The 27205-nt window shown below is 43.4% G+C and overlaps 1 protein-coding gene across 1 annotated transcript; it reads right to left on the bottom strand.

The window, feature by feature from the left end:
* Positions 1–24604: 24604 nt before the first annotated feature.
* Positions 24605–25318, bottom strand: LOC134196141 (uncharacterized). The gene is made up of 4 exons (XM_062665211.1): positions 25180–25318; positions 25088–25123; positions 24859–25032; positions 24605–24801 (listed from the first exon to the last, which is right to left on the bottom strand). The coding sequence occupies exons 1-4, from the start codon at positions 25237–25239 to the stop codon at positions 24754–24756; spliced, it is 318 nt and encodes a 105-aa protein (XP_062521195.1). The 5' UTR covers positions 25240–25318; the 3' UTR covers positions 24605–24753.
* Between the last annotated feature and the right edge of the window lie 1887 nt (positions 25319–27205).

The raw sequence follows: 27205 nt of genomic DNA, 5'->3' as shown, positions 1-27205 counted from the left end.
GTACGCATAAATAAAACCTCTTGTTTATTCCTGAGCACGTAATTTGAATTGAAATTTTTGGTAGACTCGATACCTAGTCTACATTTGCAAGTGCATGTTAGTTTTTTCCTCATTAGTATCTTGTTTTGGCATTTGGGGGCAGCTATGCCACGTCTAGAAACGCCCATAGGAGCTCATTACAATTAAATGATATTATTGCGTGCAGACGTGTGCTGCTACGGTAGGCGGAACCAACACGTGATGGGTTTTCCAATAGTGTCAAATTCATGAGTGTATAGGTGCGTCCATACCTACCCAGAAGTACCTCAGCTATCTTTAGTTTTAGAACGCACCGTAGTATCGTTATTTCGTATGCCGGCCAACACATCAATATGCGATACCGCTGAACACGATATGCAGGCGCGGATCCAGGACTTTTGAAAAGAGGGGGTTGCAAATTTTGATAGACCACGCCTACTTCAGTCAACACATTTGTATCTTTAGAGGTGCAAATGGCCCAGGCTTCTTACAGCTTAGCTAAAGTAAATAGCAACAACTATGGCAACATATCTCTAGCAGTGTGTCATGTTATAAACTCCCTAAATCATCAAAACTGTCTAACATAATCTAACTGCATCATGCATAGACTACTGCTAAATGAATGGTAAGTAAACTACGGTGCAACTGTGTCTCTTTCAACCAAAGACTGTATGAACAATCTCCTTGGATGATTTTGCACAAACTTTGTCTGCTGGTACCCGGTCTTTGTAATGCATGGCGATAATTGATAGGTCTGCAAGACGCTCCTCTGCTAGGTAGACCTTGCTTAAGTCTTCAGTCTCCTCAGTAGAAAAATGACCTCTCTGCTTGTGCACTTATGATAGGCAGTGTACACGTTACCAATAGCAGACGATGAACATTCGGGTACAACCGAGAGTGACAGGCTCCCAAGGCCAGGAGAAGGTTAAGTATTTGTTGGGTATGGCCTTCTTGCACTCTTGCTCTCTTTTCCTTGCTTCTTGAATTTCCTGGTATCTGCTTTGCCATTCTGACTGCTGCCTTCTCACTTCATCTCCTAGAGACTTCGGGAATGGAAGATCGGCTTTCCATTCATGGGATGACCCCCGGTCAACGTCGGAACGAACCAGAAAGGTAAGAACTAGACACGGCAATGCTCGGACATTATCTTGCTCACCATTAGATCGTTCGCGCATCTGAAGAAGCATGCAGGAAGTCTAGGAGGAGTATCGCAACGGATCGTTTGTAGTGCTCAATCGGGCTCCGACTATACTACAGTATTTCCCGCCCAATTATCCGGTTGGGGCAACCAATTATCCGACACAGCCAATCAATTATCCGATTGGGGCAACCAATTATCCGACTCGTGGTTTTAATTATGAGCAGTGTAGATATATGGAAGCGCTGGTAGAGGAATAATAGCGCGTACTGGCGGATGTTGTCGCCGTGCTGCTGCACCAGTAAACAGGGTAATTCTTGTTTTTGCTATTAATTAATCGCGGAGGAAAAACCATCAGCAATTGTCTGGTAATTAATTATCGCCCACCAGCGCGGATGACCACACAGAGACAAGGCGCAGTTGCAGTTGTTGCAGCGAGGGTCAGACTCTTGTCACAGCAAGACGGCAACGTCTGCTAGATTTGTGTTCTGACGCACTAAAGGACTTAGCAGGTGCTCTAGGCCTCAACGCGCTTTCTAACTAACATGTACTCATCGTAAAGCTGCACATGCAAGCAAAATTAGAGAGAATATGTACTGTAGAACTCAGCAGAATTAACAACCACGCTACTCAAACACACGTTGATAAAGTACATGTTACGTCTACAGTCTAGGTAGCTCTAAACTCTCCAGGTCGATCGCTAGGCGATTGTGAATTTCTTTCACTCAGAATTGGATGAGGGCGCGAAGCTGAGAGTGTCTGTGGTGCAGTGGTCTTTTCTCTCAAGTCAATGAGACTGATGCGAAAAGAAAGACAGCAGAGCTGTTCAGTTACGGCGCGCTGCAGCTGGATCCTCATATTCACATGTGTAGTAGCTTAATTGTCATAGCGTTTCCCACGATGCTATCAATCTGCATCAGAGAGAGTTGACTGAGACCCAAAGCACTGAACAACTAACCAGCGATGCAAGGTGAGAGTTTCATTCGCGAAAGTGTACAGCTTGCCAGAGCAACATCGGATAATTGGTTGCCCCAACGGATAATTGATTGGCCGAGTCGGATAATTGGTTGCCCCAACCGGATAATTGATTGACTGAGTCGGATAATTGGTTGCCCCTACCGGATAATTGGGCGAGAAATACTGTAGTAGGTGTATTGCTCCGGTTTTGCTGTAAGTTCGTTTTTTGGAACAAATTCAACAGATCCAATCCTGTCTGCGAGTCGCAGAATGTCTTGATACCAGATGTCAAAGAGGTTGTGTATATCCTGCTTTGTTGCCTTCATTCTTTCAGTTACGTACTGAGTGAACCATTCCTACGCAACAAAGATATCCTGGTCACGAGTCTGGAGTTTCGCTGCCAGATGTCTCACTTCGTCAAGAATTCGCTCAGTCTTTTTAAGTACCGAAATGTTTTGTGGTCTCATGTGTGGTATCTAACGCATCCTGCATTAGTTTGCACCTCTTGATAGTATCAGAACAGGCCAAGTTTAACGAATGACAATAACAGTGGGTATAAACAGCTCTGGGCTCAGCTACACACAAACGTGCCACCACACCAGATTTCACACCAGACATGGTAGCAGCCCCATCATAGCACTGGCCACGCACCTTTGAAACAGAAAGATTCATCCGCAAAAGCACATCACTGATAGCAGTGTAGATGGTCTCAGCTCTAGTCGATGTTACATCATATAATCCAACAACTCTTTATAAAATTTGAACGTTTCACTAACCCACATAAGACACACTACAACCTGCTCCTTGTTAGAAACATTTGTTGTTTCATCAACCATTACTGTGAAGAAGAACGGTGCACTCTGGATTGATGCAGCAATCTCTCGCAGAACACGCAAAGCCATCACTTTCACCATCTCGTTCTGCATGTCACCACAAGTATATTTGTCTGCTTTTTGCTTTATCCAGTCTACAAGCATTGCAATGTCTTCAGAACGTAGATGAATCAGTCTTATGAAATTAGTATCTGACTCGTCCTTGTCACCACAAAAAGCAAGGCCTTGTCTTGCAAGGAAGCGAGCATTTGATAGAAGCTTCAGCAGGCACTTTCGTCGTTGCAACCTGTCCCTTGAGAGCTGTGATGACAGCATTTCACCAGCATCTCGTAGCAGGAAGTGCGACCGTCTTCAGCACAGAATCTTTATGACACTGGCTGCCTTCATTCTTGGCAAACTGGAAACAGCATCTTTCCAGTTTGAAAATCCAGTTGAAATAAACGTTTTCTCCAGGCAACGAACAGAATGTAGATGATTGTTCTTATAGGCAACAACACATGTGAAACAGAAGGCAAGGTCTCGGTCTTCATCGTATTGCAGACATGCCCATTTTTGAAACCGTTGCCTCTGAAAGGAACGCTTCACCGCTGATTCCTTTCCAAACCCACGCTGGGGAAAGTGAAAGTTCAAAGGCTGATGCGCCTTGTCGCCAACCGGCAGTGGCAGTTGTCTGGAGTGTCAACACCACGAAGACATCTGATGGTCGCACTCGCCTAGACTTTTACAGACTGTAGAGCGGTGGGGAACTCAATAAAATACCTGTCAAGAATAATAGACGATTCCACTGATGCAGTCGAATGCAATATCAGCGTGTCACGTACACGAAGGCGAACATCCGGGTCTATTTTAAACCTTCAACTAGTTTAGGACTCCGAGGCTAACCCCCGGCCGTGTATCCTAATCGAGAGCTCTAATACACTGTATAACCTTGTTTGATATCTGAATGTAGAATGACAAAGTTGCAATAAATTACCTATTTAATCATCCATACCCTTAACCGGAAGTGAATGTCAATAAGCGATTTGGCGAAATACCATTCTCCAAAAAGTGGGACGGCCTGAGCCGCCCCGCTTCCAACAGCCTTGAAGCTAGATAGGAAGTTCAATGTTATCAACACATTGTAATAGAAAATAGAATTAATTTAGTTCCTGTTACAAATACAAATATTAAAAACAATTATCAGTGCTAGTGACTGTTTCTTATAAAAAGGAATTTGTACCGCTACTACTACCATGTCGTTCCTCTTCTGAATTATCTGGCTCCAAAACGTTGCTGTGGTGTGGGCAGACACTCGAGTTGTCATATGTCGCAGGCATTAGGCACATTTTGCATAACTCAATTGTAGTACTTCTGCGTCTAGATGGACGCTGTTTAGTAGATATGTTAGTCTCTAGTGGAAATGGTGTCAATGACTTTCTTCTAAAACGTACATCTAGCAAGATGTCCTCTCATTTGTTGCTGCTCAAATTTCACGGGTGCTACGTCTTCTCCATGTGCTAGATGCACTGCAAATGTGATGGCAAAAAGACCACTGTCACTGACTCCCACTTGCTGCTGCACATAGGGCAATTCTACATGCAAGCTTATGTGGTCAAAACCCTGTTCTTTATCGTCGCTGTCTCTTCCAACGCACCTAGCTGGTAACTAATTCCCAGTCGTTGACTAAGGTGTGGGTCAATTTGGAATCCTGGGAAATCGCTGTATTAGAGGCAACCATTTGCACTATGTTGCTAGACGTTACCCATTGTTCATTTTCCGGAAGTTGGTGAATTTGTGAAATCACAGCGCCGGATCCAGGCATTTTTTGAAAGAGGGGGTTCACCGTTAGCAGTTATTTATAGCATTACTAATTTTCTCTTTCTAATGAAATTATATGAAATTATTGAACCACGCCTATTGGAAAAGAGGGGTTGAAACCCCCTGAACTCCCTCGGGATCCGGCCCTGTGTCGAGAAGTTATGGACACGTGAAGTGCGCATGCCCATCACTTCCAAGACGTTTGCTACGATATCCGGTAATGGCAGAGTCAAAGAAGACCGCATCAAAAAGGCAGAAGCCTATTATTCTTAAGATTGACAACCCGATTGACTGGAGAATGAAATCTCCAGCGACTCCGCTACAGTACCTAATGTAAACGACTTGCATGCACTCCGTACTTTCTCCACTTTGTGCTCAGGTTAACTAGCTAGAGACCTATGCTTCTACGCAAAATGCTAAAATTGGTTAACGCCGTTTCGCACTGAAATAGTATTTTAGATTCTATTGTCATCGAGATGCCATCTAATTTGATGATCGCAGCTAGTCTTGAAAATCTTTTTGGGCACGGTGTTTCCACTCCTTTACGCACACAGACGGCACGCAGTCCCGCAGTTGATCTATTTGTAACCTGAAATCGATACTCTATAGTACACTTACATGTCCACAAAACTGTGAGCAAGAAAAATAAAGTGGAAAATTGGGCGTGGCTTTGCAAAGTAAAATGGGGTAGTATGCAGTTTATTTATTTCCCCAAAAAACTTGAGAACCACGCTACGCCGGTGGTCACTGTTAGGTTTGATCAATTAATTCTATTTATACATGCAAATTCACTAGATTCCAATTCATTTTACATGGACGTGTTACTCACACGTAAATATTTTGATATTAGATTAACGCGTATTTCCAGTCCATTATACGTATTTACAGTCCACAATTTTAAGACGACGCCTACAAATGATGGGCTATAGCCCGGTCTAACCCATGCCACGCTACGTCCCTGACTTGAAAGCAGCTGAAGTTGGAAAACAATTATTTTAATATCATGCATGCGGCATGTAGTCAACCAGATCACAACTAGCGTAATATTTTACTATGAGTAGTAGTAACAATGAGTAGGAACGGACTATGTCTACCTGTCCTGGCTAGATGACGCTATATTGATATGTTCTGTGTGAGGCCATGTACTTTATTATAGACAGTAGCGTGCGAGTTTAACAAGTTAATATTAATTTTAAATTAATACAAATTTTGAACAAATTTATATTAATTTTTGAACCTCCAAAATTTTCCCAGGCTATACTATACGTCGATGATCAACTTCTTTGCTAGTTATAAAGCAGGATGTTCGACAAAACAATTACATTAAATATTTGTATAGCATCGTTTCTAGATTATACAAATTATCTTGTTGCTGCTAAATTGTTTAGTTAATGTAGACACCATGTACTGTAGATATCTACTAGCAGTGAGAAAAGCAATCACTCATTACTATACTATTAAGTAAATGTGACTGAAATGTGAGAGTAAATGTTGTTAAATTGCCGTAAACTACTGTCTATAGACATGTCACTAGAGCCTCTGATATACACATCCGGGAGGTTACGATAATCCGGGTTTACGAAACTGTTGAAATGGCGACGTCCATGGTACGATAGTTCTTTGCGTATTAGGCTGCTTTATTAGGCTAGACATCGTCTGACCTTAAAAGTTTTAGCATTGATAGTGTTGTTGTTGATCGAAAGGGCTAACTGGGGCCTTGTAGTTTTAGTTTGGGTGTCTAGTGGTGGGGTAATATGAAATCATTTGTCAGTGTTTTCTGTATTTGTAAGTAGTCTAGCATCTTTGGGCGTCCAACCGTTTTCTAGGACATCTCGTTCTCTAGTCTTTTCTAGGGTATTGTTTTGAGTGCAAATGGATAGTCGCGTGGTTACGGTATTCCATATTCGTACTACGAAGTCCAGGCATAGTGGGTGTTGAAACGTCTAGTCATTTTCATTTATCGCATAGAATTCCTGGAAAGTTACACTTGTTTAGCGTGTGCATGTACTTACGTCTACAGCAGAGCCCTTTCTAGAGGGTTGCGACAACCCGGATTATGCGCGCCATAGTGTGGCCAAAAGCCAACACCTCTAAGTCTGGCAAAAATCGTTCTGACGTCGAGATGGTCGTTCTATATGAACATAGTGAGGGTTTGCATCTGGTCCGAGGTCTAATTGATACGTTTGACCCCATCGGATCCAGAGCCCCAAGATGGGGTGCGCGATTAGTGATATCAATTTTTGAAAATGATATTGAAACAAAAATTATCTTACAGAGCCTCGGTAGACGACGGTAGGTAGCAGTTATTGCTCGCAAGATGTACATTGTGTATAGGCCCAGCGGAAGCAAAATTGCATTGGTCCGGCATAGCGCGCGCTAAAAGGCGTGGCCAAAGTGACGTGACTTAAAAGGCAACATTTACAATACAGTCTGACTAAATCACGTGACTTAAAGGCAGAATTTACAATACCGTCTGCTTTCTATTAAACCAATCTTGAACAGCTAAATGAAATCACCAAAAACACGTAAACGATGTTCATTGCCTTTCACAAAGGCTCTTGCGATTTCAGAAAGTTCAAGTCTGTCTAAACTATCGCGATAAATGCTCAGCAACATGAGGTGGATCAACCTTGCCTGTCCACATCTACTTCGTAAATATGTTTTCAGTCTTCTCATGGTGGAAAACGCCCTTTCACTTGTTGCATTGGTTGCTGGCATGGCGAGGATCAGCCGAGCTATGGCACAAACTTCTTTTAGAAATGACCTTTGGCTGTCTGAGAGTGTCCTTAGAAAGCTAAGAATGTCCTGAAGAGTTAGTTTTCTTACAAATAGAGTCCTTTGAAGTATAATAGGTGCTGAAGATTTCCAGCTGTGTGGCAATCTGTGTGATGCTTGCTTCACCAAAGGTACAATATGATTTGGTAGCCAAAGTACGTCGCAAGCGTCTGGTTTTTTGGTAGTGTGCGTCGATCAAGTCGACGACCGTTTCCTGGAACGAGCTTTTGGCTTGAACTGCTTCTAGATGTCCCACATGCTATCTTATTTATGCACAGTGCAACAAGACCATGCATCTAACAAAGTAAAGAAGATTTTTGAGTCATACAATCATATAATTGTGAACAAACCACCTTTTTAGCCCGTCGTTTCTCAACTATGTTTTTTTCAATTATCTGGGAAAACGTAGGTCGTAACCACTGACTTAATGAAAGCCCAGTCGGACACTTTGACACTAGGATCCTACGATAAATGCAAAGCAATAAAAAAGCTAAACAATGCATACAAATATGTGACTTTTCTCTCTAACTCGGCTACGTCACAGATATTATTATAGAATCTTCCTTGTATTATTGGTGATTGTCCTGTAACAATGTGCACTTGTACTGCTGCTATTGAAGTTCAATAAATTACTGCAAAGATTAATTATTGATCAAATGTATGGGTTTAATCTTTCAAACATTGTTTAGCCAGTTGCTCACTGCATCTATCCATAGTCTCGCGTACCCAGGCGTCACGTTCTCATTCTTGGCTTTCTGTAAGAAATCCCTGTGATGGGTTAGGTTTTCAATAGTGTACCTGATATGACGCCGTTTCGCAAGCATGGCGTCCACCGATGCTATCGCCTCAAAATTGGCCTCAATGTGTCTTCGGGACAATAACCGTGCGATCAGCGCGTCCGGATCGTTGTTGTCCATTTGTCGGGAGGTCCGGCGCCCTGGTCGTTTTCGGCGGTTCTTTGTTCCCGTCCGCCCTCGTTTGTCTCCATTTGCTCTTGCGTCTGTGCGGGTGGTTCGGGGAGTTGAGGAAGGGGCGGAAAAGACGGAAACGTTGACGGACGGAGTGGTGGCGGGAGCGGAGGTGACGATCGGGTCGCCACGTGTGTCGCGCCGTCGTCATCTTGATCCAAGATGGAGTCGTCGTTCTCCTCTTCGTCTCTTTCTACAACGATGTGTCGCTGCCGCCGCCAGCCACCCCGCGCAGAGTCGCCGGCCTTGGTCGGGAGGACTGGCACTCCTTCCGGACGGCCCTCGCCCCGAGTTCCGCGGCCGATGTGGACTTTGGTAGTCTTAGTTGCGCCTGTTCGCCCTTCGGTGGCTTGTTTTTGTTGTTGTTGTTACCGTATGAGAGAGGGCGCTGCGGGAGCTGACGTCCCGATCTCCTTTGCTCCATTTGGACGGCGTCGTTCGACATTAATAGATGAGAAGACAGATAGAGTGCAGATGGAGTGCAGCGGGATCGTGTTCAGACGTATCACGGTCTCACAAGAAAAGAGAAAAGATCGCTCGCCTACGCACCAGTATACAGCGGACGCGTTTCGGTCGCACTACATGACCTTCTTCAGCGCTAGGCGATTTACGGCCAAGTGATCTGAGCTCCGCGTTCGTGCCGGTCGATTTATATCGACGGCGGTGATCAGTCGAGGTGTCCGTTTCGCACACGACTCCCATTCTCGTCGCCGCATCGACGCAGTCGCATCCGATTCGATGGCCGGATCTATGTGCATCCGGCGTGAAATTTTGCAAATTGGTGCTCATTACATTAACACATTGACCATGATAACCAATTTTGAAACCCAATTCTAAACTTATTACTAATTTCTCAGACCAAACTTGGTTTGGGTGATGTTCTAGTTCCTTCCGAAATAGTGCAATATTTAGTTTATTCTTAACTACAGGTGGCGGCAGTAATCCCAAGTCACTTGATCTGAGGACGGTCGCATGTAGTGACCGCCGCCCCTCTTCACATTTGCTGCAGCTGCGGGAAGACTTGCATGCTCCGTGTTGGGGCATGAACTCACACTTGCCCCTTTTGAATCCGCGGCAGGGTTTAATTGGTTGTCGTACGCATGCGTACTGGCGTTGTCTACGCGGCGGTTATCTGACTCGGCTATTGCATTGCTAGGCTCTTTACTGGTATGGGAATTGTACCGAAAGGAACGGCGCGACCGTACAGTAGACCGCAAAGGTCGCCATATATGGCTATAATCTCAGGAATACTATAGCTATCAACACATACACCGATCAATAATTCAAACTAAAAAATGCTAGTAGCAGCAGGCAACAATAAGATACTCAGCTACATTGCCCGGGTAAAAGGTTAATCATACAAATTATTGATTTGCGATAGCTTTGATACTGCTACACAGTTCAACGTTGATGTGGCAACCAAACGTGTGACGAAGATACGGAGAAAAGGGAACCACCCATCTACTGTCGAGAAGAACTTCTTGTCTTTGAATCTTTTACTCCCATGTTTCCTCGATCTGCGTGTCGTCGATGATGATAGAGAGACAAGCCGTACCTTGTCACTGTGTATGTCGAAGATATTGCTTCGGGTATATCCTTTGGTGCAGCGACCATTTCTCATGCACCGAGAACATTTTAGTGCCACCACATGGACCATGAATCATGTTGCTCATAATGATCTCTTAAAGTTAAATGTTCGTTGGTATTCTTTATATTATCAGGAATTTCAACAAATCACTCATGTCAGAATTAATTTTTCTAGCCGGTGAAATCAACGCATACGCATGTGGAAGTCCCTCATTTGCATTCAGCGGACCGTGACTGCTCTTGCTTTACTGTTTACCCATCGAACTTTGTTAGATGTCGCCTAGACGTAACAAGCTGTCTCCCAAAACCTCGGCAACAGACGTAAGACCGCGTAGTCGTTTGAGAGAGTAGTGATAAAGTTAGACAAGTAGTCTTAGCAGAGTCCAGGATGGACAGCTGAAGTACATGCGCAACGCGATGTACAGTGACTAGTCGAGAAACTTTCTTTGCAATCAAGGCTGCCAAGCCCCTTCGTTGTCGTAGCATAAAGTTAGTTCCATCGATCAGTGCCCATGCCAATTGCATTATTCCAGCTAAGACCTCGGTCGTCAAATAGCGTTCAAAGCGGTCCATATATTTTTTAGCCGTCCAATCAATAACGGATTCTAATACTAGGAATTTGGTACCCGGGGCACTTTCCAGACTGTTACTATAACGTACGTAATCATTCACATGGTCTTCCTTCATTACATTAGATGAAGAATCTAAGCAAGAATGTGAACCAGTGTGGTGGTGTCGAAATTTGAGAAAGCTGTTCTTTTTTAGGGGTCGCTGCTATACAACGAATGAATTCTTGACACTGCTTGTCATTTGCATACTGTACTGCTGAGTAACTGTCACTCTATTCGTTCTGTAGTAGACCAAAGATGTCTGAAAATGTTCGATTGTTCTTAGCTATGCGATAGGCAGTATTGAATAATACGTACGTCCAGCTGAGCTCTTATATCAGAGCTCATTGTTAGCAATGTATAAGGGAGTAGTGCAGCTTTGGGATTTTCTGACTCATCATTTGCTTGCTCTACAAGCTGACTGATGCCTCTGTGACTCTTTATGGTGATCTAAGGATTCTTGTCGAAAGCGCTACACCCAGCTACAAATGTTGATTGCCTACTGACAAGTTGGGGATGATTGGAGCAAGTTTTACAGAAGAGGAGTTTTGACACAACAGGTTGAAAGATTTTTTATGGTTTTTTATTTCTATTGTCAATGAATTCAAATTTGGGTTGGCTTTCGGACTACTGGGTGAAATTGGCCACATGGGCAATCATTAGGTGAGGACAAATAGAACACAAAGTTAGGGTGGAACAGTGCACACATTGAGTGATTCGTGTCTGCGTTTTTGTAGATGGTGGACATGTTTGGGATGCAATCAAGGGCTGCACCGTTTTCTTGATTGGTTGATGAGACAGCATGTCTTTACGAGAACGTTTCGTACTAGTACCGCCTTTCGAAAATAAGAATGCAAACTATTCTGTTGAAGGTCTTCTTTTCCTTGCATTTCTCTGGTACATTGACAGATTTAAGTGTCGCAGGCCGCATGCTTGATGCTTGCTTCACCAAAGGTACAATATTATTTGGTTGCCAAGGTCCAACCCGCTCAGTAGCCAAACTAGACCACATAACATAGAAGTGCCTAAAAGGAGTGGAAACGCTACGAGGTGTTATCTTTGCATTCATGAAAGGGCGAATCCGACAGTTCTCTTCTGGCTAAACGGAAGTTGTTTCTACGCATAATACTTCCGCGGACGCAAAAAGATGGAACATGGAATCTCATGTACCCGGCTCAGCTGCTATTGTGACATCTCTTGCAATGGCAGCTTCGTATGCTTGCTCCATGCAGAGTGGCTCCGCTCCCAAGAATGGAGAAAAGCAAATCACTGAATTTTTCGTTTAAGGTTGATGATAGCATACAGGGAACAGACGTCAAACTGTTGTTGGCTTCAAGCACTTTCTTAGCATGCGCAATTATTTGTGAGGCATGCATTACGCCATTTGTTGCCAAGCTCGAGTAACCGACACTCTTGACAAAGCCACTGATGGTTGTTTTCAAACACTTCTTTCGGAATCTCTTCACACATTTGATATGTCATATTCTGCCATCGGATTCCTTTCTACTGGATAACATGAGCAGTAAAATTGGAATTGACACAATCTTTGCAATACAATTTTTTGATTTTTGTCTTTTCACTTCTGGGAAAGAGTCATAGCCTTCTTCTCAAAACAAGTTGACGAAAAGCTGATTAATCAAATAGAATTAGTGTTGGATCCACCTCATCACAACGCAGTCGTAAATGCTATTGAACACATTCTGCAGTCCGAACGCTTTGCCTATATTTGCACATACGTAATCTTCACTTGCACTCTGTCACTGATTGGATGTAGCAGGCTTGCAATAGAAGAAGCAGTGTCAGAGTCTATGGTGCTGCTGTATAAAGAATCATACGACTTGGTTTTCTTCACTGCCAATTGTCGAGACTGCATTCAAGTGAGGCATGTCTCTAAATGAAGAATTTGGCAAATTCTGCAGTGCATACGTCCAATGTTAGAGTCTGACACAGCAAATGTGTCTGCATGCCTTCCATATGAGAAAACTATTATTTCAGTAATAACTGTGCTGTATCAATATTGTCAATGTTAAGCTACTGCCCACTTTCTATTATCCATACTGCTGCTTCCTCAGTACTTCGTATTTGGCTTGTTCGTTTAAGCTATGTTTATATATTTGCTGCTGCTGCTTCGTACTTACGAATGTGGCAAGCGCCACCATTTTGGCAATGACTACTGCAGTCTATGCCAGCCGTCACACACTTGCCGAGTCCATTTTTGCACTTTTCTCTACATTTGATGCATTTCTCACGAATGAATTTCAGAGAGCTTGCAATTTGGCTGCTGTAGTGTGCTGCTCTTTCCTGTCGAGAGATCCTTTAAGCATACAGCCCGCATCTATATTGAGATCCCAGTCTGCTTGAGAAGAGCTCAGTTTCATCAATGACCTGACCAGTGTGTGGTTCGTTCTCTCATCAAGTCCGTTGGTTTGAGGATGATACGCACTGCTTGTGCATTGTTCGACCTTGGTTATGTCAAAGAGACAGTGAGAGACTGCATTTACAAACTCTCGTCTTTGATCACACGACAGAATCTTTGGCCATCCATGACGGCAAAACAAAGAAGAGAAAGTTCGCAACTCCAAGTGCGGTTTTATCTGGAAGTGGCCACTTTGAAAAGTAGTCTGTTGCTGTGATGCTGTGACAATATACTTATTGCCCCGAGGTGGTTCTGGCAGTAGCCCTACTAGATCTACGCCAATGTGGTTCCACACATCTGTTACTGGGATAGGGTAGAGTTCTAGTTGGTGTCGTGACATTTATGGATTGACCCTCTGGCATGTGTCAACAAGAGCTGCAAAATTCCTGTACATCTTTCTTTATTCCTCATCATTAGAAACATTGAGTTACTTGCATTTAATTGCAATTGAGTTATTGCTACTTTTAGTGTGTGTGTGTGTGCGCGCGCGCTCGTTCGCATGTAATGTAGGTATTGTCACTGGACTCGTACTTGACAGGGAGATATTGGTTTGTACGACTAGCTGCCCAAGCACCAATAACAGCAACATCAGTATCGGGTGATTTACTTATGACTGCCGCATAGCCCGAGATGGCAGCATGATGGGCACGTAAAAAAGGCTTGTATCAGCTTCCTCCTGATGCGACTGAAGTTCTCCTATAGTACATGTTGGTGTCTGATTACGACCGCGGCATGCACTCGGTGCCAGGCTATGCAATCTCGGGAGTAGGCTGTGCAATCTAGTGGATTAAGTAAATGAGAAAGCGTCACAGTTCGTCAAGTCTTTGACCTCTGCTTGCATTGCGTATTTCTATGTTACTGTTACAGTAAAAGCTAGATAGGAAATTCGATGTTATCAACATATTGTAATAGAAAATAGAATTAATTTAGTTTCTGTTACAAATACAAATATTAAAAACAATTATCAGTGCTAGTGACTGTTTCTTATGGTGATTATGAAAAGGAATTTGTACCGCTACTACCACCATACCATTCCTCTTCTGAATTATCTGGCTCCAAAATGGTGCTGTGCTGTAGGCAGACACTCGAGTTGTCATATGTCGCAGGCATTAGGCACATTTTGCATAACTCAATAATTGTAGTGTACCTCGGCGTCTAGATGGACGCTGTTTAGTAGATATGTTAGTCTCTAGTGGAAACGGTGTCAATGACTTTCGTCTAAAACATCTAGCAAGATGTTCTGTCATTTGTTGCTGCTCAAATTTCACGGTTACGTCTTCTCCATGCGCTAGATGCACTGCAAATGCGATGGCAAAGACCACCGTCACTGACTCCCACTTGCTGCTGCACATAGGGCAATTCTACATGCAAGCTTATGTGGTCAAAACCCTGTTCTTCATCGTCGCTGTCCTCTTCCAACGCACCTAGCTGGTAACTAACTCCCCGTTGTTGACTAAGGTGTGGGTCAATTTGAAATCCTGGGAAATCGCTGTACTAGAGGCAACCATTTGCACGATGTTGCTAGACGGTACCCATAGTTCATTTTCCGGAGTTTGGTGAATTTGTGAAATCACAGCGCCGGATCCAGGAACTTTTGAAAAAAGGGGATTCACCGTTAGCAGTTATTCATAGCATTACTAATTTTCTCTTTTCTAATGAAATTCTATGAAATTATTGAACCACGCCTATTGGAAAAGGGGTTGAAAGCCTCTGAACCCCCTCTGGATCCGGCTTTGTGTCGAGAAGTTATGGACCCGTGAAGTGCACATGCTCATCACTTCTAAGACGTTTGCTACGATATCTGGCAATGGCAGAGTCAAACTAGACCCGCATCAAAAAGGCAGAAGCCTATTATTTTTGAGGTTGACAACCCGATTGACCGGAGAATGAAATCTCCAACGACTTCGCTACAGTACCTAATGTAAACGACTTGCATGCACTCCGTACTTTCTCCACTTTGTGCTCAGGTTAACGAGCTATAGACCTATTGCTCCTACGCAAAATGCTAAAATTGTTTAACGCCATTTCGCACTGAATTAGTATTGTAGATTCTATTGTCATCGAGATGCCATCTAATTTGATGATCGCAGCTAGCCTTGAAAACCTTTTTGGGCACGGTGCTTCTCCTCCTTTACGGACACAGACGGCACGCAGTTCCGCAGTTGATTTATTTGTAACCTGAAATCGATACTCTAGTACACTTACATGTCCACAAAACTGCGAGCAAGAAAAATAAAGTGGAAAATTGGGCGTGGCTTTGCAAAGTAAAATGGGGCGGTATGCAGTTTATTTATTTCCCCCAGAAACTTGAGGACGACGCTACGCCGGTGGTCACTGGTAAGTTTGATCAATTAATTTTATTTATAAATGCAAATTCACTAGATTCCAATTCATTTTACATGGACATGTTACTCACACGTAAATATTTTGATATTAGATTAACGCGCATTTCCAGTCCATTATACGTATTTACAGTCCACAATCAAAAACAGCAATGTAACTGGAGGACTTTATCTCATCAATGACATCTTCTTGAAAACACTTTCCACTATGCATGGTAAATTCTTTACATTTGGTATCAGTTGCAAAGGTGTTGCCAATAGGAACGCCATGCCGCTTCTCTAGTTCCAACAAGGATGAATACATGGTGAATGCCATTTTTTCTTTGCTACTACATTAGCAATGTCAAAAAGCTTGGACAACCGTTGGACTTCGGAGAGGTTGCAGAACCTATTGATTTACCAATAGGAGTAGAACTGTATATTTCAGACAATGTAATATTTGGTACAGGTCTTTTAATGCATATCTGAATTTCTATGCTTTCTGTTGTCCTTCTTCAAGCTACTTGCAGTGATGCCTTGAATAGAGGAAGTGCTAAAATTTAGCAAGCAGCGCAGTTGTCCTTGGTACTTACGATAAAATAAACAAAATCTGCTAACCTTCCCTTCATGTGCATCATAACGCAACCATTCCTTGCAGAGATAGATTTCCGCAACCCAACGCTTAACAGTAACCAAATTTACAGCCACAACAACTGCAGCAGAAGAATCCTGTTTGCCTGAAATTGCTGGTGTACGAGTGAGGAAGAACTGCTTTGTGGATCACTAACACAGTCACTAACACATGTTGTTTGATAAAGGTTACCGGTGCTATCATCTGCAGCTTCTGTTAGTGCCTTGGCTCCATGACAGCTGCTAGACATGGATTGTTCTTGAGGATGGCTGTATTTGATAGAAGTGGGTGTGAAAAAGTTCTGTACTTTACTCTGGATGGAACTCCTTCGTTTGACACAGAATGTGTTGACTTCAGCAGGGTTGATCGAAGAAGCAAAGGAACGAAATGGTTCAGTTCAAACCAGGTGCCTGCTACTGGTAGCGTAGTGGACCACATTATGCTAATACTGACATTGTTTTGATCTTTACTGCCAGCATATTTCTCTATTGGAACTATGCTACCATTTAGGAATAGTCGTATTCCTTCGTTAAATTGGATAGACTAGCTTAATCTTGGCGTCAACAGCTGTTGACAATCCATAGGCATGCAACACCGACGTGTAACATCCTTGACTACACGTGCTCCTAACCTCAGCAAACATATTGCTCGATTCCTGCTTCAAGGTTGAGGAGATCAGAGACTCGGGTGACATGCAACTCACGCATGAGCTAGCTAGCGCATGTTACAACAACATTTGCATAGCGCTGTTGCTGCATACTTCGACTGCAATGCGAAGTCGCAATTCTAGGTGGCGACTCTCATCACCGCAAAGCAGTACTGAAGCTGATCGAAAAAAGCAGTTTCCATCACTTTGTACCGAACAAGAACAAGATTCTTGTCTGCGTCGTTTGGAAACAATGTTTCAGCTAGCTGATCTATCTGACGTCGACCCTCTTGCAGCGAAGACGAGACTTGAAGGTTTTTCGAAAGTTTCTAATGCTTTCAGCACTGAAACCGCTACTGGGAGGCCTGGCATCTTCCAGTAAATGCAACAATAGCTCCAACAGTTCTTGACGGGTAACCATCGCAACATCCGGGTTATGATACAATGTCTGTCCAAACCACATGATTGTCTCGTGTTCTGATACTTTACATTAGAAATACATTAGGGATACGTAAGCTTTTTCCCTTAGAAATCTACTATAGTCCGTTCACGCATTAGAGAGACTGGTGGAATGTGGCCATTTGCGCGACAAAGATGTTGCCCTCCGGGCGGATATTGGTATCAATCGAAAGCTCTTCACTTGCCGGATCTAATTACACTCACAGTTAGGCTACAGAGATGTAACTGAAGTTACTAGAGCCAATTTCCTGTATTTTAATGAGTTAGGGGGCGGAGAAAGGCGGGGCTAAGGCGGAATTAGATTTAATTGCATAAAGCTAAGTACATAATTGTTATAGCTAGCAGGCTGTTAACAGTAACCCAACACAGTAAACTTCCCAGTTGGGGTGTCAGTTAGCTAGGAATGAGTGCGTCTAGGATCCGTTTCTAGTCTTCATCCTTGGAACTTTCAGTTTCAGACGACGACGACGAATCTTCTGATTCAGGACCAACTTCAATGACCATCTGCTCTACAACGTCGTCTAAAACACCGTGTATTGTCCTGTAATGCTTCTCCACCTTCTCTACACAGGCGCTTGATGTTTTCCATGGTAAACCCAGCTATCCCTGTGTTGTGCTGTGCAGCATGTCGTTTTACCTGTGCCCATACCAGCTCAATGGGATTGAGTTCGCAGTGTCCCACGGGTAGCCGTAGACAGTCGCATCCAAATTTCGCTGCTAGAACATCCGTCTGGTACACAGAAATGGGATTGGATCTCTTGATTAGGTCAAACAGTTCGACTTTCAACATTTTGGGCTCATGGAGTATTTTATGTTTGGCCAGCCAGTCAATCATATCTTGCTTTCTGGAAGACTTCGTAGGGATCTTTTCTACTACAGCATTGTGATACCTTGCATTGTCTAGAACTATAACTGATTGAGGTGGGCAATTGGGTAGAAGTTTATGCTCAAACGACTCCATAAAATGACTAATGTTCATTTCATTGTGGTAGTCACCAGTGTCTTTTTTCCCCACGAAAACCAACTCTGCTTCTGGTGTCCATCCCATTTCTCCTCCCGCGTGTAAAATAATCAGCCTCTTCCCTTTTCCACTAGGAATTCTTAATCCACCTTTTCCATCGTAGTCTGTCCAGCATTTTTCCAAAGTGTGGTGTTGATGTAGCCATGTTTCATCCAAGTATACAATGGGTCTATTCCTTTCTCTGAATCCTTGTATTTGTTTCAGGTAGTTGACCCTTGCTGTTAAGATACGATTTTGCTCGTAGAGACATTTTTTCCTGTTCATAGTTTTGTAGACAAAACCCATCTTACGTACTGTCTTATACAAACTTGTCTTAGAGAAAGGATAGTTGACTTCATGTACTAAAGCTGCATGCAGCAACGACATGGTAGGGAAGGTCTCGTCTGTATAGAATCTATGTATTCTGCGTCTAATGACACCTTCTTGAAAATTGTCTGTGTACTCTTCAAGTGATCCACTGTGTTCCATTTTACCTCTTTTCGTTGGACTGCTGACATGTCCCTTTTCTTTCTGTTCTTTGCAGATCCGATATACAGTGGACCTATTTATACCAATAGCCTCAGCTACACGGTCAGCTGGCTTGTCCAACAGCATAACTCCTTCCTGCATTTCTCTCTTAAAGAAGTCATGCAGTTTAAGCACCCAGGTCTTTTCAATACTTCTGAGATGTTTCCCTTTGTGCATTGCCATACAGAAATTAGAAAATAGATGAACACAGTTGTAAGTAGAAGTAAATCCAACAAAATCAAAGTGATAATTAATTTGAGTAAATGGTGGCTGGTGTTTTATAGTCAGGTGGTTGTATGGTTAGGTAACCAAGAAGAATTTTGAAGTTCACCATTTAGTCTAGATAAGCCCCATTTCTGACTATAGTGTAGGTCAGGAGGCAGAAAGGTCAGAGTTTTCCTAATTAGTGACGTCATCAACGCTCATTTGGTTTGAGTAGATGCATGGTTACGTAACCAGGGAGGATTTTGAAGTTCACCATTTAGTATATAAGACCCATTTCTGACTATACTGTAGGTCAGAGGAACTAGGAAGGTCAAAGTCCTCATAGTGATGTCATCAACGCTCAAGAATGCACTAAATGGCTGGTCAGTTTGGTTCTGATATGGTCAAATTAGTCAAGTTCTCGTGGTTTTCAGACGCTTCTCTGAGCCAGAAGTGAATGAGTGTATGTATCTCGTACATATAGCTGTTCCTAGAAGAGGCAACTGACACATACAACCAGTGAGCGCATAGAAACATCCATTTCTGTAGCCATGGGTTATAGCAAAAGGACAATTTTTAGTATATCATTGCATCATGAAGGAAACCGCGTTTCCAGCCAGCGAGGCAGCCAGAGGCAACACATTCATACCTACACTTTCATGTAATACTAGAGTTACCTAATTTGTCATTGACACCATCCACTCTGAAACATAGATGTTAATTGCCTTCTGTGACAACATAACATCCGTTTACACAAGCACTACGCCACGCCTTAGGGTGTACCCTACATTCCACCAGTCGCTCTAATTCGTGAACGCACTTTAGTATTTGCGCCTATCATGCTCCCACTCACAGCTGATATTTCACCATCTGATATTACGTGCGGTACGGCACTTTCCGCATGGGCGTGATTAGTGTACATGATACGGTTGCTTATCTAGACATGGATACATTCCTCTAACGTCTCGGTCCTCTATTTGTACATCTACAGTGAGTATGCTTTTTAAGTTTCCAAGAAATGTAACCTTAATATTCGATTTTTCAGCAATTGCAGCAGAGCGTTGTTCCAATGCAGTCATCTTACCGTATCACTAATCTCAGTCAAAAATGCTAACGCTCCATTCTTCTAGGTTTCTCGCGAGCAAGAATTTCCACAATTTCGTCATGGTCAATGACCATATTGTAATGAATGTGCAACAGAGCAAGGCCGTTCATTCTTTTCTGACTCATTGTGGATCTATTGTACGTTTTTAAGTCTGCCTAATTTTAAAGCACGATGCTACGTTGGCAGCTACAAGTCGTTACTGGAAGTACGCAGACAATTCTCAAGAGTGTCGTCACATTAGGGAAGTCGTACTCGTCCACAGTTAACAGGGTTTCTTGAGGAGACGTTGGTAAACTGTCAATAGCAACGGATTGCCAGTGGATTTACCAGCACAGAAGTTTCTCGTCAAACGTTCTTGGCTGAGGCATGCCTGTCTCGTAGAAACTAGTGAATTCTTTTGCTCCGGTTTTCCAAGAAACATTCGTTTTTACTGTCAATGGAAGAAGGCATATACCTATAATGGCATTTTTGCGTATCGAAGAAGCGCTCTCATAGGAGAACACAAACACGTTGATAAATTCTAAAGAAGCATAGACGAGGACTAATCAAGACAGTACGAGGAAGATGGACTGTACCTCATCGTGTGATAAAGTGGTCAAAAATGGAGTGACTACTGTTCGTCGATACGGTGAATCTGCTTTCCACCAGCGTCTTGGTATCGCTGGCGGACTGCCCATATCATTTCACACGTCGCACATGCTTCTTCAGTGGCGGATTCAGAAATTGAGAAAGGAGGGGGCCATAAAAACAAAATTTTAACCACGCCTACTTCGCCTACTTTTGTTAGGATTCAGTAAATTTAATAATTAAGAACACCCTGATCTTGCTCCAGACATGTTACTGGCTCCATCGTAGCACTGCCCTCGCATATCACTTGATGACAATCCAGCTGTCTGTATCCAGTTTAAAATTGCTGCAGCAATATTCTTTCCTGTGATCCTTTCTACTGAGACAAAGGCAATGAATACTTCCTTCACAGTACCATAATAAACGTAGCGAAGGGAAATTGAGACCTGCTCTTTGTTTGAAATATCAGTGACTTCATCAACAATGACAGTGTAGTATTTGCTCTTCTTTACCTCTGCTATGATTTCGTTGCAGATGTACTTGCGAACCACTTCAACCCAATTCGTTTTGAATCGTCTTGAATGTGTATCTAGCATTTCTTGGAGAGTTCTTGAGATGTTCAGAGAGAATATTGTCAGTTTCAGGTCTAAAGCATACAAGCTCAATGAAATTCCCTGGGTTTGAGTGTTCATACTCAGTATCCTTCCAGTTGAAACAATCATCACGATGACCACGAAACGCTATAAAAGTGCTTTATGGAGGAAGTCTCTGTGTCTGTTGTTCTGCATCTGTCCGTCTTGTATCTCTTGGAACAGCTACCACTTTTGAACAAATATTCATTCGCTTTGTTTTGTAGCCATTGAAGACTGATTTCCTTGCCTGTTAATAATGGTACTTGATCTGGACATTCTATCTAAGGGAACTGAGTCAAGGATGCAACTAGATATGACTGGAGGACATTTTATCAGATGGTTGAAACTTCTTGGCAACTTTGTCAACGTTACTTCGATTCAAAAGACATCTGATATTTGCCAGCAATCCAATCTCAGTATTGCTTCCCCAGAACAGAATAAACACAACGCGGAGACATTCCCAAAGGAAATGAGACCTCCTGGAATTTCTTTTGCCCAAGTTAGTCGCTGTATGGGTGTGTCATCAATTCTGCGTCGTTTAGCCCCCCTGATGGTGGCACACATGGCTTGGTCTAGCTAGGTTCGTCTGCTTTCTTGATCATTCCAGTTTTCCCATGTAGGCTAACTCCTTGATCAATGTCTCCTGTATTGCCAACGGGACCCGTCTTCCTGGGGTCTTGCACAGGCTTGATAGACGTGTTAACCTCTAGATGCAACTGGCCCGGTAGAGTTCCCAGATCTCCATCTAACACCTCCTTGTACTGATGCATGATCTGTGCTAGTGTAATGGAAGACTGCGATTCTCTGGCGGTTTGTAACTCTCCGTTCGCATCACTTGAAGTATGTTGTCGTATCTTACAGTTATTAGTGGCATTTGTTGTATACTCCTCGCTCCAAGCAGGGAGGTCATAGTTTTATCCACCAGTACAAATCTCCATGTTGATTCTGAACAAAATTTATCACCTGAATGTTTTTAAGTACTAGTGTATGTTGACAGCATGCAGTCGAGTTTTCTTTCAAGTTTGACGCTGTAGTCACAAAACAGTAGAATGCATAAGGTATAGACGTAAGAATATTTTTACTCTAGCAGTACACTTGATTACACTGCTCTTGATGGAACGTCAAGAGAACACCAGGAAGTAAAGCCAGTTGAAGACACAGTTTGAAAAGCAAACTGAAGTCAGTGTGCGGGAAGTTGTGTTTTACGTTCGATTTCGTCTTCGTGTGTCTCGAGTTTGTTGATTTCTTGACCGACGTCGGAGGCCTCGCTGATTGCCTTTCGCAGGTCCTTCTCCAATTCGTCGAGGTCCGTCGCAAGCGTTTCTGTGGTTTTCTGATAGTGTGCGTCGATCAAGTCGACGACCGTCTCCTGGAACGAGCTTTTGGCTTGTTGGGAGTTTGTCTGGGATGTCCGTCGCGTAACTCATTCTTACATGTGTCACAAAACACTGAAGTAGTCTGCTAATACAATCGTAGTTACTGTTTGCCGAACTGCTTCTAGATGTCCCACATGCTATCTTATTCATGCACAGTGCAACAAGACCGTGCATCTAACAAAGTAAAGAAGATTTTGAGTCACACATGCATATAATTGTCAACAAACCGCCTTTTTAGCTCGTCGCTTCTCAACTATGTCTTTTTCAATTACCTGGAAAACGTAGGTCGTAACCAGTGACTTAAATGAAAGCCCAGTCTGACACTTTGACACTAGGATCGTACGATAAATACAAGGCAATAAAAAAGCTAAACAATGCATACAAATATGTGACTTCTCTTTCTACCTCGGCTACGTCACAGATATTATTATAGAATCTTCCTTGTATTATTGGTGATTGTCCTGTAACAATGTGCACTTGTACTGCTGCTATTGAAATTCAATAAATTACTGCAAAGATTAATTATTAATCAAATGTATGGGTTTAGTCTTTCAGGCATTGTTTAGCCAGTTGCTCACTGCATCTATCCATAGTCTCGCGTACCCAGGCGTCGCGTTCTCATTCTTGGCCTTCTGTAAGAAATCCCTGTGATGGGTTAGGTTTTCAATGGTGTACCTGATATGGCGCCATTTCGCAAGCATGGCGTCCATCGATGCTATCGCCTCAAAATTGGCCTCAATGTGTCTTCGGGACAATAACCGTGCGATCAGCGCGTCCGGATCGTCGGTGTCCATTTGTCGGGGGGGGGGGGGGGGGCAGCGCCCTGGTCGTTTTCGGCGGTTCTTTGTTCCTCTTCGCACTCGTTTGTTTGCAATTGCTCTTGCGTCTGTGCGGGTGGTTCGGGGAGTTGAGGAAGGGGCGGAAAAGACGGAAGCGTTGACGGACGGAGTTGTGGCGGGTGCGGAGGTAACGATCGGGTCGGCACGTGTGTCGCGCCGTCGTCATCTTGATCCAAGATGGAGTCGTCGTTCTCCTCTTCGTCTCTTTCTAGGACGATGTGTGGCTCGCTGCCGCCACCATCCACCCCGCGCAGAGTCGCCGGCCTTGGTCGGGAGGACTGGCACTCCTTCCGGACGGTCCTCGCCCCGAGTTCCGCGGCCGACGTGGACTTTGGTAGTCTTAGTTGCGCCTGCACGTCCTAGGGTGGCTTGTTTTTGTTGTTGTTGTTACCGTGCGAGAGAGGGCGCTGCGGGAGCTGACGTCCCGATCTCTTTTGCTCCATGTGGACGGCGTCGTTCGACATTAATAGATGAGAAGACAGATAGAGTGCAGATGGAGTGCAGTGGGGTCGTCTTCAAACGTATCACAGTCTCAATAACTTTGATCTGGGTATTGTCGGGTCATCCTTGAATGCAACGTTGTCGTAGCTTTCTGAAGACATCATCAGACTGTTGAAGGCTTCGGACTCGTTGAAGTCCCTGTTTGCTGACTGGTAGACTTTGGATCACTGAAACACTGTAGTTTTCTACTTCTGCAAACAATGCATCCTACTGAGAGATTTCCTAGAGGGTTTACGAGACAGGGTATCTGCAGTGTTTTGAGTTCTTGCCAGGAACGAAGTAGATGGTGTATGAGAAGTTCATGAGTCTCATTCTGAATCGCTGAATACGACAAGGTAAAAAAAACTCTTCGAGACACTGTCCCTAACATGGGAACCAGTGGCTTGGGGTCAGTTTGAATTTGAAATTGTCGTCCAATCAGAAACTTCCTAAATCGTTCACATGCCCATACCACGGCCTATGCCTCCTTTCTATTTGGGCGTATTGGCGCTCCGTAAAGACATACTCTTCGAGGCATATGGGAGTCACATTGGAATCACTGTGACCCCAGAACAGGTGTGAAATTGGTGCGTCGCAAATCGTGCCACATATGGCCAATGACGTTCAGTAATCACAGTACTATCCAAGGTGGAAGAGTTATCCAGCCTTTTCTGATAAACTAAACAAAGACATGGAAGAAGAGACAGCATTGACTGAGCATTGAAAAGATCAAAACACATTCGAACATGCATTGTTGTTTTGTAATCAATTTCACTAAAAGCACTTATACTTACGAAACACAATCACAAACACACAAGCAATGAACAAAAGAGCTAAAGCAGCACACATCACTAAGATTGGCCAGTGGTCACAGTTCTATCCACGGCGGAAGAGTTATCCATCCTTTTCTGTAGTACTAAACAAAGACATTGAAGAAGAGACAGCACGTATACTGAGTATATGATATTCTTACTTTCATAAATTCATAAGGAATAGGGTGACGGCCCTTATGTAATCTTCTTACATGACGGGCCCAGGACTGCTGCCCCTGGCAGACGAACCTGCATTCGATGCAGGTGCATCGTCTTTGTAAGCCTTTTTGTCTCTGAAGACGAAGAATTCTGACGGCGTATGCCTCCGGTTTGTTCTATGTGAAATTTGGTTTAGTAAATTTTAATTTTACTCACTTCAACTGCATGTACCAAATTTATTTGATGAATCTTCATCATCTTTTTGTCCTGCAACACAAACAATGGATCTCTTGATTGACATTGCAATACCCCAGTACACATACAAGTTCGGAAATAGGCAGTCTTGTGGGCGGTGGTGGCCGCCTCTTCCTTCTTTTCAGCATCTGCAGAGATATAGAATAACGTATCCAGTCAGTCTAGAAGTCGGACGCAGAACAACAGTGCTTTCTTACACTCACATGATGTCCCACACCAAACACTTCCTTCGCGTTTGAGTGCTGCAACAATTAATGTGCAATAACACGAGTAACAAGATACTTTCGCATAACAAAGACACATTGCTGTCGCTATATCTCGGCATTGTTTGGTTAGGTAAGATCGACACAGATTCGCACTGTGTCATTGTTTTCAAGTGCAACCACTAATCCAGAGCACTACTTAGTGGGAACGTCGACTTTTAGAGATCACACCGTGTCTTTTTATGGAATCCAGTTGTGCTTTTACCTTCTATCAAAGGTAAAGCGATTCTCCTGGGGTCGACAGTGAAAAGGGAAGTGGATTGGCTCGCAAGCGGATAGTGTAGTCTTGTTGAAGTTTACCCAAGCCTAAAAACAGTGACGGAAACTGAGTAATGTACGTGTCTGCTGCGTCAGTGTGAGGATGGCCAACGAACGACACAATGTTGAATTTCTCAATAGCTGGTGTGCCTAATAGCGGTGCATGGAGATCCTTGACAGCATATATTCAATCAGTGTGTGTGATATTTCCTTTGCTCAGAGTTGCTTTGAAAAACCCACAGACAGCCAGTCGATGTTTATTAGGTCCTCTAAGTATTTTAGATAGACTTTTTCAGAGTGTTTTGAACGTGTCCTCGTTGTAAACAGATTCTGGAATGACCGTGACATCTGCGCCTCTGTCCACTTTCAACTGTATAATCCAATATTGGTGTAGTCTACTTCTAGGACAATTAGCCATGCGCTGCTCCGCTTTTCATGGAGAGTAGGTAGGGCGTGCCCTCAACCTCTAAAGTCTGTACATTCTTTCTGCACCCGGAGCTGCCAACTCCCGCTTGAGCGAGAAACTCTCGCATTTTGGACCCTTCTCCCGCCTGTCCCTATTTGGTGTCAAATCTTCCGCATACTGACCATTGGTGGGTGTGACTAATGGGCGTAGCTGATGGGTGTGCCTGTTACTGTGTAACCGCATGTCGATGTATTATATTGTATATGTTTATGTGTGTCAACTCCTCTTTTTTCCGGCTCTTCTATGGTTGGTCAAAATATTTATTAACCGGGTATAGAAGGAGAAGTCTGTCAAGCAAGCTCTATAATAACTATCATGCTAAGGACGTGCTGCTGCTATCACTACGACGTCTGCACGTGGCACTTTATTAAACACTGACTATCGTGGAAGCGTGCTTTTTTAAAGCGATGCAAAGCAAGGCAGGTAGATACGCCGATCGCCCGCCGGTCCCACTATCTGCGTCCTCAGAAACGTAAGTATTTACAATGTATTTATGGATATCAGACCGTTGTCATCTATATGTAGTTCTTCATTTCGCATTTAATTTAATTAAGTCTATGCCTTCTACAAAACCCTAGTTGTAAGCATGCAACGCTAGATGGCCGTAAACTTTTGTAATCTGTATAGTTAGGCAGTTCTCTGAGGCATTCTGAGCGTACGTATCATTCCTGACAGATGAATCGATCGGTAACGGTTGAACTGGAAGGTGCGTGACTCTGACTCATTAGGTCTTACGATGAGGTAATCAGATTCGGACAACTTTCCGAATCCTTTGGATGCCATTGTATATCCTCGTCGCCACTGTTATATCTTTAGAGCTACACCAGGACGGACGCGTATTGACACACAGGCTTACCGCTGTAAGCTCTATTGCACGGTACTTGCCGAACAAGCAATAGTACAACGATCAACGCTACAAGCAATAGCTACTCAACTACGCATGCTCACAGCATTAACTACATAACATGATTACTATACTACACATTTTAGAGGGAAATTTTCGCGGCTTAGCGGTTGAAAACAAGTCACGTGATTCTATCACGTGTTGGTAGAAATTACGGCGGGGATGAGGAGAAACGACCGTGTTTACCTCAACCCAATGGCGTT

This window comes from Corticium candelabrum, chromosome 21 (assembly GCF_963422355.1).
Source record: "Corticium candelabrum chromosome 21, ooCorCand1.1, whole genome shotgun sequence".
NCBI lineage: Eukaryota > Metazoa > Porifera > Homoscleromorpha > Homosclerophorida > Plakinidae > Corticium > Corticium candelabrum.
Note: the sequence above shows the minus strand (reverse complement) of the source record. Positions and strands in the feature narration are given on the sequence as shown.